The sequence below is a fragment of the Cibotium barometz genome, chromosome 30, assembly GCF_041138505.1.
Source record: "Cibotium barometz isolate CiBa-2024 chromosome 30, ASM4113850v1, whole genome shotgun sequence".
NCBI lineage: Eukaryota > Viridiplantae > Streptophyta > Polypodiopsida > Cyatheales > Cibotiaceae > Cibotium > Cibotium barometz.
Genome location: NC_141075.1, coordinates 29,616,074 through 29,640,121, shown reverse-complemented (window position 1 = coordinate 29,640,121; position 24,048 = coordinate 29,616,074). Strand labels below are relative to the sequence as shown.

The 24,048-nt window shown below is 37.2% G+C and overlaps 1 protein-coding gene across 1 annotated transcript; it reads left to right on the top strand.

Moving 5' to 3' along the window:
* Positions 1–10,322: 10,322 nt before the first annotated feature.
* Positions 10,323–13,235, top strand: LOC147621366 (uncharacterized). Its single transcript, XM_086824102.1, has 6 exons — positions 10,323–10,690; positions 11,053–11,291; positions 11,631–11,907; positions 12,003–12,088; positions 12,339–12,436; positions 12,576–13,235. Exons 1-6 carry the CDS (start codon positions 10,610–10,612, stop codon positions 12,899–12,901), a joined length of 1,107 nt encoding a protein of 368 aa, XP_086680228.1. The 5' UTR covers positions 10,323–10,609; the 3' UTR covers positions 12,902–13,235.
* Positions 13,236–24,048: the final 10,813 nt, after the last annotated feature.

Below are 24,048 nucleotides of genomic sequence, written 5' to 3'. Positions count from 1 at the left end.
AGAGGCAGACATCATATAGCCTATGGATATAAATTTTGACCTAGGTAGGCATTTGTTTTCATGAAGGAAATTCTTGTTATGCAATATGGATAAGGGTGGCAGAAAGAAATTCTAGCTTATATCATGTACATATGTGGTGGTGGTAAAAATTCATAGTATGCATATGTTGATGTTTGATCTCCAGATAGCCATTATCATGAACGTAGGTGATGGTATATCTAAGAGTAGTGTAGGAATGAGCTCTAGTTACAATTATTTAGAGTACATGTGAAGGATATTAAGAGATGGTATGTCTAAGGGTAGTGTAGAATGAGCTCTAGTTATAATTATTTGGAGGACATGCAAAGGATGTTGAGAGATGCAATCTTCGCCCGCCGTTGACATTATCTTTGTGTACAAAGAGAAAAGAGAGGAGCTTAGGGCTTCTTGAATGGTGGTAGAGAGGATCTTGGAGATTTCATGATAACGGTAGATTCAAGGTCCCCTATGCTGGAGAGCATACTACTACACATAGGCATGGCAGAGTCTAGGCTCACATGCACCCCCCCTCCCCGACATAGATGGTCCCACCACATGTATTTTCTTATAGATCTTCAGCTTTAAAATTGAATTGTAGAACAAAAATTAGGATTGGAGAATCAATCGACTCATGGTTTTCCAAATAAATGGAGCCTTGCACATCTAGATCAAAACCAATGGATTACAGGTCATCATGGATTATCTCATCTAGCTCTTTTGCTATCATGAATTTTTGGCATCTACTATGTAGCGATATTATTTATGATACAAAGGTTACATGGATAAATAGACAAGCATTTTTTTAAATAAACTCCTCTTAAATTTGTAGTCAAAGGTTGTGACCATGTGTGTTTTTCAGGTCTTTAGCCCTAAACCTATGTTCTACCTATATCATTTTATCCTGGGTACATATATTTTTTAATTCTATGATTTATAAGATTTTAAAAAAACTTTGAGATTGTATTGGTTACTATCTACTATTTGGAATGAGTTTTTACGGATTTATTGGTGATAAAAATAAAAACAATTCTCATAAAAACTCTAAATATATTTCAAAGTTAAGAAAAATAGCCCCCTAAAAGTTGATGTTTTACATCAAAGTTGATGCAAAACATAAACTTTTCCACAACTTGATGTTTTGCATCAAAGTTGATTCAAAACATCAACTCTACCAAAAAACTTGATGTTTTGCATTAAGTTTTGGATGCTCCGAAGAACAAAATTGGAGGATTTGAGGTCTATTTTAACAAACCGCCTGTTTTAGCGATTTCGTTCGCCTTGACATTCTTAGACAACCTATTCCACAAATTTTGAGTACCAACATAACTATGTTTTGATGCGATATATAGATGTCACACAGAGCGATTTGCTGCATCGAAACATAGTTGTGTTGGTACTCAAAATTTATGGAATGGGTCGTGTGAGAATGCCTACACAAACGAAATTACTAAAACAGGACGTTTGTGAAAATGGATCTCCGATCCTCTAACTTTCTACTCCAAAGCATCTGAAACTTGATGCAAAACATCAAGTTTTGTGGTAGAGTTAATGTTTTGCATCAAATTTGATACAAAACATCAAGTTGTATGGAAACGTTGATGTTTTGCATCAACTCGATGCAAAACATCAACTTTTAGCCTAAAGGTGATGTTTTGCATCATCAAGTTGATGTAAAACATCAACTTTTGCATAAAACTTGATGTTTTGCATCAAAGTTGATGCAAAACATCAATTTTCCCACAAAACTTGATGTTTTGCATCAAAGTTGATGCAAAACATCAAGTTTTGTGTGGGAAAGTTGATGTTTTGCATAACGTTGATGCAAAAAATCAAGTTTTGTAAAAAAATTGATATTTTGCATAGAAAGTTAATATTTTGCATATAAAATGATGTTTTACAACATCAACTTCATGCAAAATATCAAATTCGTAAATGTTATAGCTAAAACATCCTTACCATGTGTAGTAACCAATAGAATTCAAACCCAAGTCCTTGCTTGATATTTTACAAAAAAGTATTTTGGAAAGTATAACTTTTTGTTTCTTAAAGCAAGCTTTTTCATGCTTTCTACACTCATTAAATAACTAAAATTATCATTTTACTCCCTTTTTATCACATCAAGGATACATCTTCTTTAAAAATGAGTGTGTAATTATTTTTCAAGATTAGGTAACTTTTAAATAGCTTATTCATCATGATATTTTAAAATTCATCTGTACATAACGAACTCATTTAAAAAAAGTATATATTATCAATTAAGAAATTATGATACTCAAGAGCTTTAAAATTGATTTTAATACTACTCTCATCAAGAGCCAAAATAGGGTTTTATAATTAAGATAATAATTGTGTCAAGATAATGCTTTTGTAATATAATCATATAAATAATTTTTTATAGTTGCACTCTGTAGCACATCCTCAATCATGTTAACATGGCAGATGACCCAAGGAGTCTAAGCTTCAAGTGTACACATCAGGGATTTCATAAACGTGTTCACAAATTCATGATCACGTTAACAAAACGTGTTATTAACATTCTAAAACATGTGATCACAACATATATTCACAAGACTTGATCTCTTATCGGCCAAAACTTACTATTCCTGTAAACCTGCCGGGGTTCTTTGTTTCCCCGCGGGCCCCGCTGGGAAACAAAGAATCCTGGCGGGCATATTTCTTATTAATAAAAGGCGCCCGACACCCTGGCTTTTTGGGAAAATTGTCCTTATTTTGGGGGCATCACATCTTTCCTTGAAGTGCTTATAGAGCTCCCGGTTGGCTAGGAGCGTCCTCTAGGGAAGAACGTCCTTATCTTAGGGGCTATTATCTTTCCTTGTTGGCACTCCTAAGGCTACTGAGCCACTAGTCCTCAATTCTTTGAATTGTGGGCAGAGTGTGGTTCATAGCTAATACTCGCGGAGATTTAGGGACAAAGTTGGAGTCACTTCAACTTTGCGTTCGAGCAGCGCAGGTAATCTACCTTATTCTGCTCTATAAATGGTTTGATGGAGCCAAGAGTCCTCCTTAGGGGCTTGTATTGGTTCTTGATATTTGATATAGTCTTTATTAAACAAGGGTCTATTGTCCTATACTAGAGTGTTGGGCAAACATAGATCTTTGATTTGCTTTGTCAATGTTAGAGTCTTAGAGAAGGTCTTTTGTCCTATACTAGAGTATTGGGCAATCATAGATCTTTGATTTGTTTAAAGTATCCTTAATTGGGTACGAAAGACATCCTTCATCGGGGGTGCAATGTGCATTGTATGCATGCTGTCAATTACATGTATCTTAATCTTAGAATACACATTTATGCATTCATCTTGTCTTGTCGTGATGCTAAAAGTCTAGCAAAAATTAATATCTACGGTTCTGTAAGTTGAAAAATACAATTCCTATAGGCAAAAAACTTTAAGTCATCCTTTGCAATTAGCATGAATCGTCATGGATGTCTTTCTCTTTTAAAATAAAAACAATAAACAACATATATGACGATCAACATATATGACGATCTTTTATTTTTGTCAAAATAGATTCAAACTAGTTTCAGATTTTTGCTTGGCTACATTTTAGCTTTTTAGTAATCACTTGGTTTTTTAAGGCTTCTATGTTTCTATGGTGATATATGTTTTGTAATATGTGAGTGGCTTTGTTGTTACTTCGTTTGTGTATTCATTATTGTATGCTTGCTTAAATAGGTTATTTGAGATGGAAGAAAACGTTGGACCTAGCGATACTTCTAATAGAGCCCAAATTTAGAATAGCAGAAAAAAAAAGGCACCTGGGATAGAGTGGCAATATGCAATTAACATCGGTGACCGATTCATAGATTGGGAGTGTAAGCTATGCCATGCTGTAAGATCAGGTGGGGCTCTTGATTAAGAGAACACTTTTTAGGTGGAGTGAAGAGGATGTACCCACCCCTCTGCACCAGAGTATTGGGCGCTCTCAGAGCAGAAGGCCCCAGTCAATGATACCAATGCGTGCTTTTAAATCCTTTATAAAATCTAGCACAACATTGAAGGGATGTAGGTCAGTGTGAATGATGCTAGCCATGTGTGCGGCTGCTAGGCCATCCACCAGGGCATGCATAATGTGAGGCATATTCAAAGCCACCTCCTTTATCATCTGAGCGAGCTGCACCTGGCTTAATTGTTTGTCAGCAAGCGGGGGCTTTTTCCATCCCTGATCCAAGCGGTACATCGCTCTAGTAAACTCACTGTATCTGAAAGAAACCTTCAAGAGCATGTCACCTTGTTATATAACGGAAAAATAGTGATCCACGGTGATTCCTTGGTGAAGGCTATGCATCGCACGATGGACGGATGTAGAACCTGCATGCCCTGCTTTGCCCTGAAAGCTCTCAAATCTTTAGCTGCCTTCTCCCTTCTTGTAATGCTTTCCGTAAAAAGTAACGTGCTTTGGAAGAAATGAGATGCCCTGGACCTTATACTCCTTCACTGTGCCAAAAGCTCCTGACCCTATTGTTTGCCCCTCGATCAAGGCCTCGTGCGGAATGCCGATAAGGTGTGTATATCGCTCGTTGAAAATGGTACGCATGATTGTGCCCGTCCCTGTCACATCCGGTTGTCTGGACGGTGCAGCGACTATATCTTGGGCGATGCGCACTCTTTTGGGAAGTGTATCTGCAGAAAGAACTCTCATACGTTTGCTCTTCACCTTCTGCTTGTTCCATGTTGCATCCCACAGTTGTAGAGAGCGTAAGTCGGGGCAGAAGGTGGTGCGGCATCTCTGAGATCCTCGTATGCCGAACGCATACTCCCCAAGATAGTGCGTATCCTGTGCTGGTAGTCAAAGTCGACTAACTTCTGTCTTTCACACAATTCAGCGTTGCCTTCACATCTGAGACGACACTGTGCATTTTTCCAAATCTGCACGACGAGGTCTCTCATGAGGATATCTGACTCATTAGTCTTTTTGACAGCTTCTTCTGAACATTGTGACACTATGATAACTGCCTCTGTGGTGCGAATGGCTCGCAGGATGATCTTTCGCTCTTCGGTGGAGAGCATGGTGGCCATCGTCACAAATCTAGCAAATATCTTTAGATACAGAACAAAAACAGAATATCAAACAATAGTATTGAAAACAACATCAAGCAATACATCATGTTATCCATTTACGCTTTACACTAAAACAGGTAAAACAACCATAACAAGTGTGTCACATTAATTATCATTGATCAAACAAAAGAAGCATCCATTGTTGCACATTCACTGAACTGCTACCACCAATCAAGTAGATCAAGAGAAATATATGAGAGAGAGAGAGAGAGAGTATCAAGACACAGATAGAGAGGAAAGGCACTGAACAGTCAAGCTAAATATTCATTTTCATATATATATATCCTTCTAGCTATAATCACGTGAATCGAGGGAGAGATAGAGATAGAGAGAGAGAGAGAGAGAGAGAGAGAGAGAGAGAGAGAGAGATTAAAATGCCGCAAAATGCAATCAAAGCATATGCACTAGCGAACGACACCATTTTGCTGCGTTACCAACAAGGTGCCGCCCGAATCTATCGGAATAGGAATTGGATACGGACATAAATTATCCGCGTTACCGACCATATGCCCGCATTTGATAAAGGGAAGGGAAGGTGACATCGTCATAATGATACTATGCTTGCCGCGTTACTGACTAGTACCATTACAACGTGCCATACTTACCATAAGACACAACTCGGCCGCGTTACTGACTAGTACCATTACAACGTGCCATACTTACCATAAGACACAACTCGGCCGCATGATAAGCACCATTCTGAAGAATGGCCTTACACACACACGCATCTCTCGTGTGGCGGAGCACCCATATCTACCCACGCACTGCGACTGTGGGCAGCTGCCACCACGAGTACTCACACACCCACACTACCCACATGCAGATAAGACATTACCTGTGTGTAAACAGCTGTCAAGTAATAAATCCCCAAGGGGCCCCGCGGGCTTCATATATATAGAAATATGTTGCCCGACGAGAATTCTGATGGCCCCAGCGATTCCCGCCGGGTTTTTTCTAAATCCCAGCGGGATTTTGGCCGGTTACCACAGGTAACCAGCAACCTGCTATTTTGTGAACGTGTAATGTTATTAACATGTTCACATGTGTTGTTAACAAGAAAAAACTTGTGATCACGTGAATATTAAATCCTTGTTGGTACACATAGAAGAAAAAAATGTATTTGTAGATAGTGAAGAAGAGGATGCCTCGTCTACTATCTCAAGGAAAGGCACATCAAGTGATGGTGTTGGTATAGATAGCAATGATTATGAGAAACCATAACTATGCCATAAGCTATATGTTTATAAAATAGCTTCTTTTTATAGTTGTATCATTTTTTTTGGATTGAAGATGGAAATAATAAACATTGTCTCTATTTTGGCATGTTTTTTGATAACTTATTGTTAGATTTTCAATTATAATCTCAAAAAGTAAGCAAAACAAAGTCTTTTTTTTCATGTCAATTTTTGTAAGAAACGTGTAAAGTGCCCAAAATATTAACATTTTTTGGTAGTGTTATATGCATGCGTAGACCACTTTTAAAAAAGAGGTAAAAAAAAGTAAACTTTTTTGATAGAATCTTTGAAAGATTCTAAATGTTTCTTGTTTTCAAGAAATATTACCTATTTTGTCTACAACAATGTTTTTTCTTGTACAATGAAAAGAAATATTTTTTTACTTGCTTTATTATGAATTAATAAAAAGTGATTATTTTTTTACCTAAGTGGCATGCATGCTCTGTATGATAAAAATGAACTTCATAAGCACGAGACACTTTTGTAAGAAAGCTTTGTGTGTGTCAAGACGAAATGCATCTCTCTCTCTCTCTCTCTCTCTCTCTCTCTCTCGCACGTGCGTGCACACACACACACACACACACACGTGTGTGTGCATGCGTGTGTACTATGTGTGTGCGTGTGTGTGTCGGGGGGGGGGGCAATTATAAGATTGAAACTCTTAGTAAGGTCTTGTTCTTTATAATTATTTTTATGAAGGATAAGTTGATGGGAAAATTGTAAGGCAACTCTAAAGAAAGTCAAGCTAAGGAGGTGCACTTTGTTCTTATGCTTGAGTAAATGGATGTTGCTTTTGTGAGCTTCAAAGGAGGCCATCCATCTCCTCCCCGGATACCTTGTTATGGGATTATAACACTTGGTGCCATCCATCTCCTCCCATCCCTTATTATGGGAAAGAATATAACACTTGGAGGCCATCCATCTCCTCCCATCCCTTATTATGGGAATATAACACTTGGTGCCACCCATCTCCTCCCCATCCCTTGCATGGGAATATAACACTTGGTGACAACCATCTCCTCCCATAGTGGTGTGGACACTAGTTGACGTTGCTATGCAATTGCATCTCCTCTCCATTGTTGATGTTACTATTTTGAAATTGAACAATTCTCATAGCATGCTAAGAAATCCCTCCCTTTCTTTATGTTGTTACCAAGTCCATTTTTAAACATGTATGCTCCACAAAAGGTCCACCTAGTTTTTGTGTAATTTTTATAAAGGATAGATAAATGACTGTAGTTGTGTTGGGGGTTTTAGGGCATTAGGAAAGTTTGGAGGGTTGTCAAACTTCCTTGATCCTCTAAATATATGCAAAATCTAGCTCTTTACATCTTGAAGCTACCCACAAAAGGGAATGCATACTTTGAATAGCATTTACAACATTACGTGTAGTGCTCAATCGAACCTTTTTCAACCAATCAAAATAAAGAAAACACATTAAATCTATCGATTTTCACATTAGGTGAATGTATAGTAAATGGCATATTTATCATTAAAATGTATAAAAATTCATTCCTTAATATAAAGGCTATGAAAATCCATGGTCAAAATTTTTTAATTCCAACTAGAAAAAATATAGTAAAATGCCATTTTTCGTGGTGGTGATTATGTGACACTTTCCAAACCATGCAATCAATAGAGGGGGCAAATAATAACAAGTGTCAGGGAAGGTTAGAACACATTACACTCTATAGATAGATAAGACTGACATAAATAATTGTGGTGGAGCCAGGCTTGATTTTTGACGAGCACCCGTGCCCTTCAAAAATGATGGTTTGGTGAAATATAGCAAGTCTTTTTTGTACTTTAAAATTTTGACCAGCATTTAGAAATTTCACAAGTATTTTATAGCTAAAATTCTCAAAAACAAGCGTGACGTCGCCCATCAAAAAGCAACTATGGGTGGAGCTATTCTATAAAAATTCTCTATAATCCTTTCCATATACACATCATAAATAATTGGATAAAGCAATTTGTGGAATGTATTACTCAAGATTCGATGGGGTTACATGAAGAGAATATTCAATACGAATTTTGATGATCCACAAAAGGTCCACCTAGTTTTTGTGTAATTTTAATGAAGGATAGATAGGTGGTTACAAATGACTTTGGGTGTGTTGGGGATTTTAGACATTAGGAAAGTTTGGAGGGTTGTCAAACTACCTTGATCCTCTCAATAAACACAAATCTAGCTCCTTACATCTTGAAGCTACCCACAAAAGGGAATGAATACTTTGAATAGCATTTATAGCATTACGTGTAGTGCTCAATCAAACCTTTTTCAACCAATCAGAATAAAGAAAACACATTAAATCTATCGATTTTCATAAGGCGAAGGTATAGTAAATGACATATTTATCATTAAAATGTATAAAAATTCATTCCTTTATATAAGGGCTATGAAAATCCGTGGTCAATTTTTTTAAATTCCAACTAGTAAAAATATAGTAAAATGACATTTTTTCATGTAGGTGATGATTATGTGACACTTTCCAAACCATGCAATCATAATAGAGGGGGCAAATAGCACCCTTGCCCTTCGAAAATGACGGGTTTGGTGAAATATAGAAAGTATTTTATGGCTTAAATTTACATTTTTTGTATTTTAGTGTAAATTTTTACGAGCATTTTTAAATTTTGCAAGTATTTTATGGCTTAAATGCTCAAAAACAAGCGTGACATCGCCCATCAAAAAGCGACTATGGGTGGAGCTATTCTACAAAAAGTCTACGTGATCCTTTCCATAAACACATCATAAATAATTGGATACAGTAGTTTGTGGAATGTATTACTCAAGATTAAATGTGATCGTGTCCATAAACACATCATAAATAATTGGATAAAGTAGTTTGTGGACTGTATAACTCAAGATCCGATGGGGTTAGAGGAAGATAATATTCAATACAAAATTTGATGATTACGCAAAGGGGTTTTTTTAGAGACGACACTGCTTAGCCATGTGGCTAGACGAGTAACGATAGCCTCTAGGGAGGACCCAAAATAAAAGGCTTTACAAAGGGAGTGTGCATAATGTGATGTAAATGCACTCTCTTTTTGTGTGTGTGTGTGTGGGGGGGGGCTCTAATAAAGTACAAATTCTATGGGAGCAAATAATAACGAGTGTCAGGGAAGGTTAGAACACATTACACTCTATATATAGATAAGAATGACATAAATAATTGTGGTGGATCCTGGCTTGATTTCTAGCGGGCACCCTTGCCCTTCGAAAATGACGGGTTTGGTGAAATATAGAAAGTATTTAATGGCTTAAATTTACATTTTTTGTATTTTAGTGTAAATTTTTACGAGCATTTTTAAAATTTGCAAGTATTTTATGGCTTAAATGCTCAAAAACAGGCGTGACATCGCCCATCAAAAAGCGACTATGGGTGGAGCTATTCTACAAAAAGTCTACGTGATCCTTTCCATAAACACATCATAAATAATTGGATACAGTAGTTTGTGGAATGTATTACTCAAGATTAAATGTGATCCTATCCATAAACACATCATAAATAATTGGATAAAGTAGTTTGTGGACTGTATAACTCAAGATCCGATGGGGTTAGAGGAAGATAATATTCAATACAAAATTTGATGATTACGCAAAGGGGTTTTTTTAGAGACGACACTGCTTAGCCATGTGTCTAGACGAGTAACGATAGCCTCTAGGGAGGACCCAAAATAAAAGGCTTTACAAAGGAAGTGTGCATAATGTGATGTAAATGCACTCTCTTTTTGTGTGTGTGTGTGTGTGTGTGTGTGTGTGTGTGGCTCTAATAAAGTACAAATTCTATGGAAAAAAGAGAGATGGGGGAAAGCTTTTTGGGATTGAAAGCTCTATAGTAAGGGGGCACTCATTTTTAGTGGAGATGCATGAAGGGCTAGGCCGCCCATGTGTTGTACATCTACGTACACTTGTCAACCATCTGTACAATGGTGTGTGCGGAGTCGTAAAACACACGCTTCCTGCATGGGCATTGGGGACCAGGGTCACGCTGTACTGAAGCTGCAGCTGCAGCTGCCTGGAGCACTATACCCTATTATCCCACATGCCAATCTTCTCCCATCCTCATGAAAACACCCCGTTTTTGGAAGCTTGCCTGGCGTCTCCTTCAAAAGGCGCTGCCCATCACCATTAAACTGCTCGTAATTTCATGGCTTTGCTACACAGGTCACCTTTGTCACTGTGCTAAGCAAAACCCAACAGCAAAATAGTAGTAATCGTAGCAGACTTCCCCCATAGCTCACCCATCCTTCCAACTGCGCCATCCAATGCAGGCGCTTCGATCTAACCTTGATTGCTTCTTGCAGCATACCACCCCATCCGCCCAATGCCATTACCCACCACCCAAGGTAATTAACATAACCCTCTCGTCATCTCCACCCTGATTAGATGCCCCCATGGAATCCTCATCACTGTTCTTTAACCCTTTTCTAGCATCTCTAATCATCATCACCATCATTATCATTATCATTGGCAAGAAATGGCTTCAGATTTCCATCTCATCATTGTTGTTCAGTCTAGCATATGATCAGAGATTATGGTTAGATCATGATTAATGTTCTAGAGATCATGGTTATCATGATTAATGTTCTATCTCTAATTATCATTTTCTTGCAATCATGCTCACAGTATGCCAAATGGAAGCAGGAAAGCATGCTTGATGCATGATTTAGGAGACGCTAAATGTTGAAAATCCCTCTCAATTTTGCAGACTTCCATAGCTGATTGTGTGGATGGGAGACGGAAACCTTGCACTGAGAAGGTGGCCCATTGCATTCCCTTCTTCAATCTGGGTGATTTATGGAGCTCTTTTGATGAGTGGAGTGCCTATGGAGCTGAGGTACCCCTTAATTTGCCCTCCGGGGAAACCATAGTGCAATACTATGTGCCTTATCTCTCTGCTCTGCAGATCTACTTGCACCCTGGCTGCAATTTGTTCTCAAAACAGAGGTATATTGTTGATTATGCTTGTGTTTTTTGCCCAATCAATATAAGCTCATACTATATCCTTATCAATAGGAAGGACTTACATCATAAGGCTCTTTATCATTAATATGGAAATAACATGCAGTTTGCAGCTAACAGCAATGGTGTAAGAAGCTCATGCTCACTAATTGTAAGTGTAATCATCACTAACTGCATGTGCAGTGTGCACTAATCATCATTAATTGCATGTGCAATCATCACTAATTGCAATTGCAATGGTTAATTGTGTGTGCAAATTATGTAAGCAAGTGTGGTTATATTCAAATTAATCAGTCATTAACTGGTTTGCTTAATGATTATTAGGAGGCCAAGTGATGAGAGTGATTGGAGTGATGGTGGTGAATCGAGGGACACAGGCAGTGAATTTAGCAGCAGTGACAATGAGACTGACAAGGTGTCTAGGCTTATGTTAATGAAGCCAGACCAATGGGAGGCTGCCAGCTGTGCATCATCAGAGAGATCATCAAGCTCTGTGGAGGAGCCCACGTGTGAGTTACAGGGAGACCATCATCAAGGCGACCTCATCTTCGAGTATTTTGAGAGATGCTCGCCTTATGGTAGAGCCCCTCTGAGAGAAAAGGTGAGATTAGGATTGATTAGATTATAATCTTGGGTGATTTAAAGAGCCCCGTCTTCTTTTAATCCGACTAATCAAACTTTACATGTTAATTGCAGATTAATGAGCTTACAGCACAGTGCCCCCTCCTCCTTTCTCTGCACAGCAATGAGCTTTCATCTGCCAGTTGGGTTTCTGTGGCTTGGTATTGAGCTTTTTTTCATTTCCTGTTTTTGTGAATTATATCATGGGCTTTCCAGAAATAGGAATTTAAGTGTGTGATCCTAATTTTGGTGAATGTGTGTGTAATTTTAGGATGGCAATTTCTCTGTGTTGAGATATTATTCTATTCCTATTTTTTAAAACAGATTTTTCTATTTCCTGTTTCTATATTTTTTGAAATCAGTAATTTTTATTTACAGTATGGGGTTTTTTTTTGGGTTGAATTTTTGCAGGTACCCAATTTATCGCATTCCAACAGGACCTACCATGCGCGATTTATCCACCTGTTTTCTGACATTTCATTCCCTTTGGACACCACCCACGACGCAAGGTAAAGATTAAAACGCCAATTGGGCGGATTAGATTAACGTAGCGGGTTAGATTAAATGAAAAATGATTAAATGAATTAATCACCATAATGTTAACGAATTGGCTCAGGCTCTCGTGCTATAAACGCGCTTTTTGTGCAGGTGGTGGGTCTAGCAGAGTGGATCAATCTGCAGAGAGTGGCACACGTGATACATGTTATGATGACACGTGTGATGGTGGGGCGTGGCCTTTGCAGAGTGAGTCACCACGGAGGATGAAGTCAAGTGGGACGGTGGTGGAGTTGCCTGCTTTTGGGTTGGCCTCTTACAAGCTGAGAGGCCCGTTCTGGGCATCTGCTGCCCTTGCTGACAAGAAGAGGGCTTCCTCTCTTGCTAGCTCCGCAGATTCATGGCTTAGGCAGCTTAGAGTGCAACACCCTGACTTCAATTTCTTTGCTTCTTCAGAAGAACCTCTTAGTTATATTTAAGAGAGAGGAGAGGTACTAACCACCATGGAAACTTGTTGACTTATAATGTGTGTGTGTGTGTGTTTTTGTGTTTGTGTTTGTGTATATATGAGGTCTATGATGTGTGTCACTCTATATGGTTTGGAAGGGAGGCCGAGGGGGCCATTGCAAGCTACCATGGAAGCTTGTTGTGACTATACCATGTTTTTGTTTTGGAGAGAGAGAGAGAGAAAAGGGGGGGGTGTGTGGAGTGAGACTTTCCATCACATAAGTCTCCATCTGATTGTTGGATGTACATGTGTCTTCAACCTTCTTTTAATACATGATCCTTTATTAAAACCCCTATGGAACCAAGGTGTAGAGAGAGAGAGAGAGAGTTTTTGATGTTGTGTGTTAATATACCATCATGAACCTCTTAAAGCTACTTTGTTTGCTTTATTCCATTAATCAGTAGGGTCTAAGTATTGTAACCTTATAACATACCATCATGAACCTAGTAAAGCTACTTTGTTTGCTTTATGCCATTAGTTAGTAGGGTCTAAGTATTGTAACCTTATAATAAGAATCTCAAGATTGCATTACAGCTTGCCAACCAGCATGTATAATTTGAGTTGCCTTTTGGTTTTGTCACTTTGCCCTACAAACTCCTCTCTCTTCTAATGATTTAAGCTTTCACATTTGAGGTGTAACAAAAAGTTTTCTTATATTCTGTCCCATTACTGTAAAGTCGCCTAAAAGAGTATTGTGTGTTATTAGAGCTACTTTATGAACTTCTATTACTTGTTTCCTTTTTCAAAGCTTTGTTAGTTAAATTGAGAATCTCATAGCCTCTTAACACTATGTTCAAATGATATCTTAAGAACTCTTTCCCATACATCAAACTCCTCTCACCTCTTCCCCAACCTCTTTAGTCAATTGTATCCTTCTCCCACAATAATCATGATAGTTTGTACTCTCTTTTGATGAATAAAGTAGAGCAAGCCTAAAGTATAATCCAATGCAAAGATGAGCTACTCATGCCTTGTTTACATGATATATACATTCCAAGTTATAAGCATGGGTACATATGATTCAAAAAATAATATTGTTATATTTTAGTTGAGTCCAACACACCTTTAAAAGCAAAACTTTATGTATATTTTCTTGTTACGTTTTTAGATGTTTCAAATAAAAGGAAAATTCTTGAATTATTCCAGAAATCCTAGCAACATCATACTTACATTTTGAATTCTCTTCATGATGAGAGGATTAAGGAGTCGTATCCCTTTCCCAAGTTCACATCTAACATGTATACTGTTAAAACCCTAAGATCTCTCTAGATAATCAACATGCATAAATCAGGCATAAACTCTACCACCACCAAACCATCCCTGAAGCCCAAGGGTTGCACACATGAATTATAATGAAGTACCACATACCTTAACCTTGATGTCCCATACCACCAAGAGGTATGACTCCAATCCAATAGCACTCAGCTCTATTGTGAAATGGCAAGAATGTAGATACAATCCTCTACACCAGAGAACATCCCTTGAGTGTGCCCCATGCCCCTGTTATATAGGAGGGCCCTCAAGTGACTCTTGACTCTCCATTTCCCATGTGTGACCCTTGGATGCCTGACCTGAACCTTAACCCTTAAGGTTAGTCCTAACCCATGCTCCACTAGAGCTTGTTCTCATGCTCCCATACTTACAAGCCTAATGTGGGTTAGCCTCCTAGTATATGCACATATAACGTGCACATAACATACTTTCCCTCTCCCAAAACGTTGCACATAACATACTTTCCCTCCTAGTATATAATGTGCACATAACATACTTTCCCTCTCTCAAAACGTTGCACTCTTGTAATGAAAAGAAGGAAATCTGCGCTGAACATTCTCAACCGACTCCCAAGTCAAATCCTCTATTTTCCTATCTTTTCACATAATTTTAACCTCAAGGATTAGTCAACTACGAAGTTTCCTTTCCCTGAATTCAAGTACCTTTTCAGGTTCGTGTGGAACATAAGATAAATCTTCGACTTCAACGAGTTCTTGAGGAGTAACCGTGTTATCCTCACCTCCCAGCTTCTCTTTCAATCTACTGACATCAAAGATTGGATGAACTCTAACATGTGGAGGCAGTTTTAGTTCATACGCAACCGTGCCAATTCGACGTATAACTCGAAATGGACCACAATATCTAAGAGATAATTTCGAGCATTTTTTCGTTGATAAAGTCTGAGAGTCTTTAGAAACTTTTAAATAAACCAATGCTCTTGTTCAAAAAACTGAGATGAGTGTCCTCTATCAACATAAAACCATGCTCTATCCTGAGCACTCCTGATAGAATTTCGAGCTTCGATCAGCATTTCCTGCATATCATGTAAGAAATCCCTCAATGCATCAAGCTTAATGTCCTTAAGACCGACATCAATAGGTGCCCTGGGTTGATACCCATACATAAGCATGAACGGACTAAAACCTGTAGTTGTATGTTTAGAACTGTTATAGGCAAATTCCATCAGTGGAAGATACTTTTTCAGAGACATATGCACGAAGCATATCCTCTACAACCTGATTCACCCGCTCTGTTTGCCCATCATCAGACTGCGGATGATGAGAGGAACTTATACTTAAAGCTGTTTCCAATTTCTTGAAAACTTCCTGCCAAAAATTAGCTGTGAACTTAGAGTCTCGATCGCTCACAATATCAGAAGGTACACCATATAGTCTAAACAGTTGCTCGATAAATTGGTAAGCCAATTTCGAAGCTTTAACTGTTGTTTTTGTGGGTAAAAACCTAGCCATCTTTGTCAATCTATCTATGACTACCCAAATGGCATTGTGACCCTCGCTGGTATGTGGAAGTCTCGTAATGAAATCCATGGAAATACTTTCCCACTTTCTAGATGGAATATCCAAAGGATGTAATAACCCAGCAGATTTAAGTTGTTCAGCCTTGTTTATTTGACATTAATGACATCGGACCACATAACTCTGAATAAAATCTTTCATTTTTTGCCAATAAAATGTCCTTCTAACTAAAGCCAAGGTACGCTGTATGCCAGGATGTCCTGCCGATAGTGCGTTCATCATGGCACTCAAATAGGATCCTTAACTTAATTTTCGGCACATCTGGAACACAAACCTTATCATTTCAGAATAAAAGACCATTCCGAATAAAAAATTGGTTGGCTTTTCCTTTCACCAAGTTTTGATCTACTTTAGAGTTGGACCCTGATTTTGCCAAATTCTATTATTTTCCAAAGAAAATATCTGTGCTGCATTTTTCCCTGAGTGAATCATACAAGTTAGAAGTAATCTCAGTGAATCAAAGTTCATTAACTTCACCAATTTGACTCAACGCATCAGCAATGCGATCTAAGCTACCTTTCCTGTTTTAATCATAAAATCGAAATCCTGCATCAACTCAGCCCATCTGGCTTTTCTACCTTTTAAGTCCGGTTGATCACAAATATACTGTAAAGATTGATGATCTGTCAAGACCATAAACTGAGACTCGTAAAGATAGTGTTTCCATGCCTTTAAAGCATGCCTTTAAAGCATAAATGATTGCATACAACTCTTTCTCCTGAACTGGGTACATAGTTTGTGCATCTTTGAGTTTCTTACTCTCAAAGGCCATAGGTTTTCCATCCCGGAATAAAGCTACGCCTACCGCAAAATCACTAGCATCAGTCTCAACAATGTAAGGTCTGCTAGGATCTGGCAAAGCTAACACATGGGCATCTCGAACTTTATTTTTCAAAATTTCAAAAGCCTTCTGTAGCTTATCATTCCAACCAATTGGAGAATTGGACTTTTTATTTTTACCTTTAAGAAGATTGGTAAAGAAGGTATAGTCAACTTTGAATAATCCTTAAAGAAATACCACAAAACCTAAGAAAGATCTTAGCTATTTGACCGTACACGGAACTCTGGCCATTCCAAAACCTTTTGGATCCGATCCAAATCTATACTAAAGCCATCCTGAGAGATCTTATGACCTAAGTATAACAATTCCTTTTTAAAGAAATCACACTTAGATAATTTACAATACAATTTTTCCTTCCTAAGCCTTCCTAGAACCTCTTTAAGATGACTCTCATGCTCATCCAAAGTTTTGCTGTATATCAAAATATCATCTAAGAAAACTACCACATATTTTCCTAACAGATCTCGAAATATATCATTCATCATCTGTTGGAAAGTTGCTGGTGCATTAGTGAGACCAAAGGGTAATACTAAAAATTCATAATGGCCATATCTTGTCCTAAAAGTAATTTTAGGAACATCTTCCTTTGCTATACGGATCTGATGATAACTGGTTCGCAAGTCAAGCTTCGTAAAATACTTAGCTCCATGCAACCTATCAATAAGATCATCTGATCTAGGTAATGGGTATCTATTTTTAATTGTAACCTTGTCAAGACGTTTATAATCAATACATATCCTTCAGGTACCTTGATCCTTTTTCTTAACCAGGAGAACTGGTGCACCTCAAGGAGACTTACTTGGTCTAACTTGACCTATCCTCAAATATTCAACTAGTTGTTTGGCTACCTCATCCTCCTCAGATTGGCTAAGCCGATACGGAGGAATACTAACAGGTTTTGCCCTTGGTACTAGCTCTATTTTATGGTCCACCTCTCATTTAGGAGGTAATCCATGAGGTAATTCATCAGGAAATACATCCTGAAATTTACTTTTAATGGAACTTAAAACTTTACTTTCCCAAACATCTAAAGAAACAGTGTTTGCATCAAAATGAATACACGAAGACACTGGATCCATAAACAACTAGAAAAGTTCATAGTTAAAAATATCTTCCATAAGTTCCAACTCATTGATAAAAGTTTCCTTGGGTACGACAATGTTTCCTTTAAGAATTACAAGGTTTCCATTGTGATGGAAAGACATCAAATGTTTGACCCAGTCAATTGAAAAATTCTTATTTTTTCTATGAAACCATTCCATTCCCAAAATTATATCCACATGACCCAAGCTCATGACATGGTAATCAAGCCTATCTAAGTACAATTGGATATCTAATGGTAGTTTTGACACCTTCTTGTCCCAAAATTGGACTTGTCCTCCAGCCATCCTGACCTTGTACATATGATCATTCTGCATGGTTTCCAACTTCATCTTTTGTACCACAATATTGTCAATAAAATTGTGAGTACTACCAGGATCAAACAAAATATGAACCTGATGTCCTTTCACTGATCCATAAACACAAAATAATTCGTTTGGACCATAAACGTCTTTACTAAAAGTATAATCTGAACATTGGGTTCCTTCAAGATGCGAAATATTGACTTCAGAGAATTTACCTTGAAGTTATGTAATGTGTATAGTTTTCTTTGGAATGATGTTGTTGTAGCTCCATTCAAAGGACAAAATTTCTTTGTATGCCCTTTCTCTTTGCACTTAAAACATGTGAGTTTTTCCTTAAACTTTGGTTTTGTTGTCACCATTTTTTGGTTTTGGTGTGAAAACCAATTTCCTTTTCTGTCCACTGCTTGCATAAGTGAATGTGGGTTTCTTTTCAATTGACGCTGGTTTTGATGAATTGGCACCAACCATTGTCTTATGAAAAACCTGAGCAGCCTGAATAGCATCCTCAGCCCATTTTAACTTTGCACTTCTCCACCTCGTATTGATAATCACGAGATAACTGTTGATGAAAATACACAAAGTATGATCATCAGACTTGGCTTTAGCAGCCAACTGTCTAAACTTTTGCACATAGATATCAAAAGACTGATTAGCCGTGCTATTTTTAACTAGCTTGGCAATAACTTCGGATTCATCCTCTAGTTGGATAAATTCCTTCTTAAATGCAACTTCAAATCCTAGCCAAGTAGTGGAAATAGAATCTTCTTTTAGATCCTTCCACCAAATCAAAGCTTTCCCCTTTAATAATCCCTCTACCATCTGCAGTTTCTGCGCATCAGTGAAAGGGTGAAAAGCAAAGTGTGTGTTCCACCTGTTAAGCTAGGCATCCACACATTCTTGTGTCTTCTCCTTCTTCTCCCTGCCATACACCATTGGTGCAAAAGACAGAGCAACTACTTTGGTAGGTGTAGATGAGGGGGCTAGAAGAGCTTTCTGCAGAGTTAAAATCTGCACCTTAAGTGATTCCATCTCATCATGGCACTTTGTTATCATAGCCTTGAGAATTGTGTCACCTCCAAAAATTCGCTCTTTGCTATCGCCTCCTCTTCTTCTCCATGGAACTTAAGATCTCTGCCATCTGCGGTTTCTGGGCATCTGTGTATTCCACCTGTTAAGCCAGACATCCACACATTCTTGTGTCTTCTCCTTCTTCTCCCCGCCATACACCTTTGGTGCAAAAGACGGAGCAACTGTTTTGGTAGGTGTAGATGAGGGGGCTAGAAGAGCTTTCTGCAAAGTTAAAATCTGCACCTTAAGTGATTCCATCTCATCATGGCACTTTGTTATCGTAGCCTCGAGACGTTGTGTCACCTCCAAAAATTTGCTCTTTGCTACCGCCTCTTCTTCTTCTTCATGAAACTTAAGATCTTTCCTTCTAGAGTTGGGATGATCACTCATGTCATCGACATTGTCATTGATCAAAAAGTCAATATGAGCCATAGTAAATGAGTTCTCTATGAATCTCGATTAAACTTTTCTTCACCCTTCTCTTGACCCCTCTTGACCAAAAGTTCTAGCAAATTAATTCACTAGAAACAATTGCACATACGAAAAATGCTTCAATTAGCATTTGGTGGCTAGATATTGGCTAAAACATCATCTATAATAAATCCAAACAATAAAGTATTAATACAAGGCATGTTCGCATTAATAATATGCGAATAACTCGCATTTGTTTAGTGTGAGTACATAAAAAATGTACTATAACACCAAATATCCCTCGAAAATAAGAATTCTCGAGAAAAAAGAATTACCATGATTTTTTCTTAATTTACTAGGGACTCAAAATATGCTAATTTTGAAATCCACCAAAACCCATCTTATGGCACTCCAAACCTATAGTTTTCTAGAAAATTTTTAGCAAATAATTTTGCCAAAATACCATTGATATTTTAAAAATACCAATTTCTAGGATTTCTAAAAATAATTTCTAGAATATTCCTAATTTCTAATGAGAATCCCATTGTCCACAAAATTTTCAATTTCACCCGACAATTCTCAAATCCAATGAAAATTTAAAAATTTTAATGGATTTCTTAATTTTTTGGGCCAAAAATAGATTTTTTTAAAGAATTTAATGGTCACGGGGGCTCGAATAGACACACTACATGCCAATCACCAATCCCAAATACTTCAAAAAATTAAAATAACCTTTGTCTAATTTTTCACTAATTTTTAAAAATTTTTAAAAAAATATTAATTTACCCCAAACGTATTTAGAATACGAACGGACCAAAAAAATTTGTAATCCCAATGGTCTTCCTGGAATATGGAAAGCCAACTGTTTCAAGAAAATGAAAAGACAAAAAAAAAATCAGAATATGAAAGGTAAAAAGTTTTCGAAAATCGAAAGGTCAAAAGATCCCTGGAATTCGAAAGGTCAAAAGATCCCTAGAATTCGGAAGGTCAATAGATTTCCCACGAATGCGAAAAGCCAAAAGGTTCAAGGAAAAAAAAATCCACAGGAAAAAATAAAATTTTCAAAGAAGTAATTTTTTTCCTAGATTTCTTCTCCCTTTTCCAAGCTTTTTTTCTTTTGAAAATATCTTGAAAAAAAAAAGAATTCTCTTTTTTTAAATATTTTTTTAAAACTTAAAAAAAACTTTTAAGCTTTTGGTATAAAGCTTTTAAAAAAATTTATAAGGGGAGGGGGGGAATTTCACCCGGCGGGCTGTAGCCCCCCCCCCCCCCCCGCCCTGGCGTGATTATACAACTAGAGAGGAGGAGGTCCCTCCTCTCTCATTTCTTCTCCCCTTCTACTCTCCAATCCTTAACAAGCTTACCACTCCATAATTCCTCCTCTCTTCTCTGTTAATTAGAGAATTAATCTTTGATTAAAAACTTAATCATAATTAAATTTTAATTATGATTAAATTTTAAGCAAATAGTGCCATCCAAGAGGTATTCACAAAACGGGAGGAGAGTGAAATAGGAAGAATATCTAGAATTTAAGGGAAGAAATGAAATTTATGCGCATGGGAGAGAACCCAATGCATCAATTGATTGCCCCATTCTGCATTTCAGCAAAATTTTGACAAAAAATTGATTGCATATCCGTAGGAAACCCGCAAAAATGTATAAAAAATACATTTTAACCATAAAAATGCTCGAATTTTTTTTTTAATAATTAGAAAAAATTTCTTAAAAATTATAAAAATTCAAGGAATTCATTCCACCAAAAATATCTACAATAAAATATGCGGTATTTTGGTAAAATTTTTCATTAATGCTTATTTTAAACCACAAAAAAATAGAAAAAAATAGCATTAAACTCACGAAATTTCCTCGCAACGTCGATTCGTCCATTGTAAAGAAGAAATACGTGTTCCAATCGCCATATTGACAATCCACATGCAAAATCACCAAAACAAACCAATAAAATAACATTTTTATTTAGTAAATATAAAAATTTACTTTCAAAAAAATACCAAAAATTAGAATAAGAAAGAAAAAACAACAGCAATTAACTAGAGATTGCTCTAATACCACTGTTAAAACCCTAAGATCTCTCTAGATAATCAACATGCATAAGTCAGGCATAAGCTCTACCACCCCCAAGCCCAAGGGTTGCACACATGAATTATAATGAAGTACCACATACCTTAACCTTGATGTCCCATACCACCAAGAGGTATGACTCCAATCCAACAACACTCAGCTCTATTATGAAATGGCAAGAATGTAGATACAATTCTCTACTCTCCAGATAACATCCCTTAAGTGTGCCCCATGCCCCTATTATATAAGAGGGCCCTCAAGTGACTCTTGACTCTCCATTTCCCATGTGTGACCCTTGGATGCCTGACCCTAACTTAACCCTTAAGGTTAGTCCTAACCCATGCTCTGCTAGAGCTTGTTCTCATGCTCACAAAGCCTAATGTGGGTTAGCCTCCTAGTATATGCACATATAATGTGCACATAACACATACATATTAGAGTGTGTTACAACGTAAAAAATACATATCACTTCTTAAAAAATCAACAATAAAAAACAAAAGACATGAATAGTGTTGCTTTCTTGGGGTGCACTCCTAACCCTGGACCTATTGTTGACATCTTAAATATGAAACATCTCTCATGTGAGTTCTCAGCTTGTCAGGGGAAACAACTATCATGGAAGAACTTAAAATGACTTTTTCTCTTCAATTCCAAGATTGCTTGTATCCCTTCACCATGTGTGGTCGATTAATCTTTTGACTTTGCATGACCATTTACTATAGCCTCCACAAATGTGTTTATTAAACAACAAATTTTGAGCCTGCACAAATGTGTTTATCCATAAACATCAAAATTTGGTGTTTATCCATAAACATTAAGATTTGATGTTTATCCATAAACATCAAATTTTGAAATATCTTACTACACTACACTAAATTTTGAAATATCTTACTACACTACACTAAATTTTGAAATATCTTACTACACTACATAAAAGTATATTTGAATCACTTGCTTGCTAAGCTTCAATAATCCTTGGGGCTCTTGTGCCATCTCAAAAAAAATCTTTCTCAGACATGAGTACTTCCACCTTTCTATCTTCATTTGTAAATGCTTTCAAGATTAGTTAGACTCTAGAAATAATTATTTGAATCCTTCTTGGACCCGCATTATGGTCTATGCTAATGACTCAAGCAACTAGGTCTTTTGTGTTTCTCAAAGCTGCTCTACAAATTCCTTTTGGAACCTCATGTGTATGCATCCCCCTTTGTATAAATAGTCTAGTGTGTGAAGGGCCTTTGGGCATAAAGTAGTATACACACATTGGGCATATCCCCACACATAAAGAAACATGTTTACAAAAGAAGCAATCTAAGTTTCCAAAATTGCTCACATTGCTAAAGAGCATGTTGGGACATCCTTCAATAACTACCCTTTCTAATAAAGTCTATTTGGAACCCTTGAATGAGAAAAGAAAAATTCATACATTGAAAGGTTCCACCATAAAAGCTTTTTGTTAAAACAAAGGTTTTGTTAGATCCGGTTTGTGTATGTAGTTTTGTCCATGCAATTACATCATACTTCTGCTCCAATTTTTTTCATTCACCAATTCATAAATAGAATTATTGGCACAAATCTTTGGTATATCAATTGTTTTACCCTTGTATAAACATTCTTCCACCAAAATCGTGAGGAGATCAGAACTTGGAAGAGTTCAAATTATTTGGAATGCTAACATTGGTCCTGGAAAGGAAGTCTCTATATCAATATCTAGGACAATGTTTCCACCACATGGCCCATCTTGTTTAACTTCTTCATCTATTAATATGTAAAGAAGATCACACATTAATAAGATAACACTTAATTAAAGCAAACAAATATGAATTACAGTTGCTACAGCAATTGAAATTCACATTGGTGAGTCGGAACTCCCTCTTTGTTGTGTTACATTTGTGATGCAATGCAGCCTAAAAGACCGTGGTTTGGTTTGATCAATCCCCTTCCATTTCTATCAAAGCCTCCAATTGTATATCATGATTGCAAAAATTGAGGTGATCTTGCATAGTTTTATGCGAAGCCATAGCCTTTCCATCCATGAAAGCAACCTCAATAGAATTGGCTCCAATATTACCCAAGAAAATCTTTGCAGATCTACAACTAATTATATAAGTGGATTATTTTATATGCACTTAAAACTCTAACATCTTTCTTGCAATTTTCTCATAAATTGCCTATTTTAGATAATAGACACATAAATTGTATGGAACATGTACAAGGAATGTAAAGGTGAGGAGCTCCATGACTTTGTGAGAAAAGGTCCCATGCAAGTTGGCCAAAATTGTCATACTTATGTGTGCCAGTTTTATCTATCATTGGACTAAACCTAGACCATGGCCAACACGTCACATGGTTACCACAAAGATTGCATTTCACATTAATGGGTAAGGCACCAAAGGAGGAAGATTTTATAACACATATACTAAACTGTAATTTCATTAGGGAGTGTGCCTTGTCCCCAATCACGTGAGCATAGTTTACCCACCTCAACAAGCATGGACTAAAGAGT